The 5,000-nt window shown below is 46.5% G+C and overlaps 1 protein-coding gene across 4 annotated transcripts in view; it reads right to left on the bottom strand.

Moving 5' to 3' along the window:
- The window catches only part of megf6b (multiple EGF-like-domains 6b), a 73,270-nt gene that overhangs the window by 38,653 nt on the left and 29,617 nt on the right, over positions 1-5,000 (bottom strand). For all 4 annotated transcript variants that reach the window (XM_047810593.1, XM_047810590.1, XM_047810591.1 and 1 more), the window contains exon 5: positions 2,012-2,134. In XM_047810593.1, coding sequence (XP_047666549.1) covers positions 2,012-2,134 — 123 coding nt within the window. The remainder of the gene's footprint in view (positions 1-2,011; positions 2,135-5,000) is intronic.

Raw genomic sequence — 5,000 nt, 5'->3', positions numbered from 1 at the left:
ACCACACAAAACAAAACACACACACCACACACAAACACCCACCACACACACACACACACCAAACCCACACAACCCACACCACCACACACACACACAACACACACACCACCCCCACACACACACACACAAACACACCCACAAACACACACCCACACCCACACCCCCACACCCACCCACACACACACCCCCACACACACACACACACACAAACACACCACACAAAAACACACACACACACCACACACCAACTACACACACACACACACACACACACCCACCACCACACACAAACACACACACACACACACACCACAAACCACACCACCACACACCACCACACACACAAACACACACACACCAAACCACACCACACCCACACACCCACACACCCCACACACAACACACCCACACACCACACACACACACAACACACACCCTCACACACACACACACACTACACACACACACACACACACAACAACACACACACACAACACACCACACAAACACCAAAAAACCACACACTAAACCCACACACACAAACACACAACACACAACACACCACCACACACAACACACCACCACACACAACACGACAAAACACACACCACAACACACACACACACACACACCAAAAACACACACACAAACACAAACACAAACACACAAAACACACACACACCACACACACACACACAGCAAACACACAGACACAACACAAACATTACACAAAAACCACAACACACACACACACAACCCACACACACAAGAAAACACACACACATAACACACACCAACACAAACACACACACACACTATACACACACACACACACACACACAATACACAAACAAACACACAAAAAAAACACAAAAACAAACACACACACACACACACACAAACACACACACACACACACACACACACACAAACACACACACACAAACACACACACACAAACACACACGCAAACACACACACACACACGCAAACACACAAACACACACACAGCACACTTCCATCATTTATACAAAAGCTTTACAAACAGCACTTAAGTTAAATAAAGACGCCGCTGCAGTAAACAGTAAACACAGCAGTTATTCAGCACTAATGTAGTCTTTACGACGTGTTTCTGCTCTTATTGCTGTACGATGAAATATGAAGCAGGGTTTAAATTCTTACTCATAAATATCTGAAGCTAAATGATGTGACTGGGATGAATAAAATAAAGACATTTAATCCCACGTCAACTCTGAACCCAACAGATACGACATTTCTCCTTTCCAACCATTTTGTTTCCCCTTTCATAAATAAATACACGTGAGGGTTGTGGGATTTGCCCCCGGTGGTGGTGGGATTTGCCCCCTGGTAACGTTCTTGCAGTTTGTGGATCACGACAGCAGACAGAAACAATCCGGTTGTTCTCTAATGAGCTTCGTCACGCTACTGATGTGGAAAAATGACCAACATACCGCTCGCAGTCGCAGGTACAGTACCGACGAACCTGACACTCTAAGCTCTGTTCTATGTCCCGGCACAGATCGAGTTCCTGTCCATTAGACTGCAAGCTGCTTTCCAAGACAGAGTGAATTAGCACAAAGTAATGAGTATTGTATTGATCATGATAAAAGGAGGACACCTGAGCGATGGAGTCACGACCTCTTTAAAAGTCAATAAGCCGCAGCAGCGCTCGAGACGGAGACGGAGACGGAGACGGAGTGTAATGTAGCACGGAGGCTCAACAAGAGGCTCATCACGACTCGGAGAAAGTCCCGTGGCACGTCGCCGCGGCATGTTTTACCGTGTAACGCAAGACCCTGTCCTCATCACGCTGATGTCCAAAATCACTTCCAGAGACAGACAGAAGATGTCCAGGGTCAAAAAGTCCCGTGTGATTAAAATCAGGTGAACGATGAAGAGACGCTTTATTGGAAACCCTACAAATGAAGTAATGAGAAAAGTTATGACCTTCTGTACGAATCGGATTCTGTCACGAGGAGCTTCCTCTCACCTTGGCAGGTCTTTCCGTCCTCCTTGAGTTCCTGTCCTGATGGACACTTGCAGTAGAAGCTGCCAATAGTGTTGCAGCACAGAGTCTCGCAGCCTCCGTTCGTCTCCTCGCACTCGTTCACGTCTGACGGAGAGAAAACGACAAACAATCACATGAGCTTCACACACACACACACACACACACACACACACACACACACACACACACACTTTAAGCTTCCTTCCACTAACATTATTTACTCCGTTAGTTAACACGATTCCTGATCGGCTGATAGGAGGACGATCAGGAGGTGATTTGAAAAAAAAACGAAATCACAGCCACATGTTAGAACTCATAAGTAAGTCCTTTCAGATATCACAGAGGAAGTAAACAGTAAGAGGCTTCATCTGTCCTTCAGTTCCTCCCCGTGTGTTTATCCGCTTGTGCATTTCCAACACTTCCCGTCAGTAAACACCTCGTTACGTTGGCCTTCGGACACCGATTACAAAGCAGGAAGGTGGTCAAAGGGGCAGAAAAACAGCTGAATGGAAATTTACCCTGGGGTGATTGCCTGAAGTTCTCAGGTGGATGAACCACCATGTCATTTCACACCAGGTCTAGACCATGAGCTCTGAACAAACACATCTGTGTAAGATCCTGAACAATGAACAAAAATGTGAGGGAGATTCTTCTGTCTCTCCTGAGGACCTCCTAAATGTTCTGTGTAGACATTCATTCATTCATTTCCTACCGCTTATCCGAACTTCTCGGGTCACGGGGAGCCTGTGCCTATCTCAGGCGTCATCGGGCATCGAGGCAGGATACACCCTGGACGGAGTGCCAACCCATCACAGGGCACATACACACTCTCATTCACACACACACTCACACACACACACACACGACGGAGAATTTTCCAGAGATGCCAATCAACCTACCATGTCTTTGGACCGGGGGAGGAAACCGGAGTACCTGGAGGAAACCCCCGAGGCACGGGGAGAACATGCAAACTCCACACACACAAGGCAGAGGCGGGAATCGAACCCCCAACCCTGGAGGTGTGAGGCGAACGTGCTAACCACTAAGTCACCGTGGGTCAAATTTTTGACCCACCGAGAAAGTTTGCGTGGTCAGAAACAGCCGCAGCTGCTGACTGTTAAAAACATGATCTGAGCAAACACAAAGCATCGATCCTGGTTTATATATCCATCTGGTTCAAATGAGACCTCAATTAACGAGCGGAAAACCAGACAAACCCGTGTATCGTAGGACACGAGACAGGAGACATTCTTCACCTCAGAACTACAACAGAACTGAGGTTTCTAGAGCTGCACGATGTGATGTGATAAAAATAAAACATATCATATTCATATCATATCAGGATATTCTAAGACATTTTCTACCATCGGGCCATCCTTAAAAATATTTTGGTTTGCAACCCGTGCCTTCGGGCGCATCGTCGCAAACCTTATTTTGATGCTGGACAGTTTTTACAGAACTTCGTGCCAAGTTAAAGCGTGTCGAGCTGTTTTAATGACTTAGATGTATTATGGCGCCCGAACCCGTACGACTTTGAACGGTGACCGCAAACATTTTGTTTACTGCAGCCGCAGCCATCGTTACCGAGCGCAAACCGTCGTCTCTGACAGTGAATGAGAGAATGAGACGAAGCGAACGTACAGGCCGTAGTGTGACATCCGGGAACCAATAGCGTAAACATAGATGACGTCACTGGTTCTTATTTAAAAGAAAGAACGTAGCCTTCGTCTGTATGCAGGCCAATTTATATATTTACAATACTTACTAAAATATAATTATTATTATTGTATTGCTTTTGTATTAGTTGTTGGGGGACACGGTGGCTTAGCGGTTAGCACGTTCACCTCACACCTCCAGGGTCGGGGGTTCGATTCCCGCCTCCGCCTTGTGTGTGTGGAGTTTGCATGTTCTCCCCGTGCCTCGGGGGTTTCCTCCGGGTACTCCGGTTTCCTCCCCCGGTCCAAAGACATGCATGGTAGGTTGATTGGCATCTCTGGGAAATTGTCCGTAGTGTGTGAGTGTGTGAGTGAATGAGAGTGTGTGTGTGCCCTGTGATGGGTTGGCACTCCGTCCAGGGTGTATCCTGCCTCGATGACCGATGACGCCTGAGATAGGCACAGGCTCCCCGTGACCCGAGAAGTTCGGATAAGCGGTAGAAGATGAGTGAGTGAGTGAGTGAGTGTTAGTTGTTTGAAGAGTAAAACAAAAAAATGTTCGGTCTTAACGCAAATTTTACAACCGGCAAGTCGGTCGGACTTAAAGCACAAAAAAAAATGTGAGTCGGTCCTAAATTGACGGTCGGTCGGGTTACGGCAAACAAGAACATTTTTAAGGCTGGCCTAAACAACATGCAACATGACGTATACTGTATATACTGTACACACGGTAGGTACGATTCGACTCGTCCGTATCAACTTTACCTCGGTTTATTCCGTGAAACATTATTTCATACCGACAGTGAGAATGATGGACTCTACATACATCCGTTAAATATCCGTTTCCTTTTTAAACACGTCACGTAACATCGGCCGCTCGTTCCAGTCAGACGATGATGAGTCTCTCACTGAAGTCCCTGATCTCTACTGCAGCACATAATCAACAAATAATGAGACAGAATCGAGGGATAAATGATAGAAATGAGAATTGAGCTCAGGGAAAAGTGGGTCCTGATGCAGCAGATGTTTGTTCATGGGCCAAATCCTGTTACTTCAGACTCCAGGTATGTTCGACCGGAATATTAATAAGCCGTCATGGTGTAATATGGCAAACTGATGTACTTATCAAATTTCTCTTTTAATCCACCTGCTTTAATCTACACAGTTTTCCTACAAACTCTTTCTAAACACGGAGAAAAATCCGCTGCTTTATTGTGATGTGCACGTGTGGCTCCTGGAGGTCCGGTGTGTACGAGCCGCGTTCACGGGTTACTGCGTTTTAACAAGCCACCAGTCAGAGCTACTGAATTCAGAGC

Source organism: Tachysurus fulvidraco, chromosome 2 (assembly GCF_022655615.1).
Source record: "Tachysurus fulvidraco isolate hzauxx_2018 chromosome 2, HZAU_PFXX_2.0, whole genome shotgun sequence".
Lineage (NCBI taxonomy): Eukaryota > Metazoa > Chordata > Actinopteri > Siluriformes > Bagridae > Tachysurus > Tachysurus fulvidraco.
Note: the sequence above shows the minus strand (reverse complement) of the source record. Positions and strands in the feature narration are given on the sequence as shown.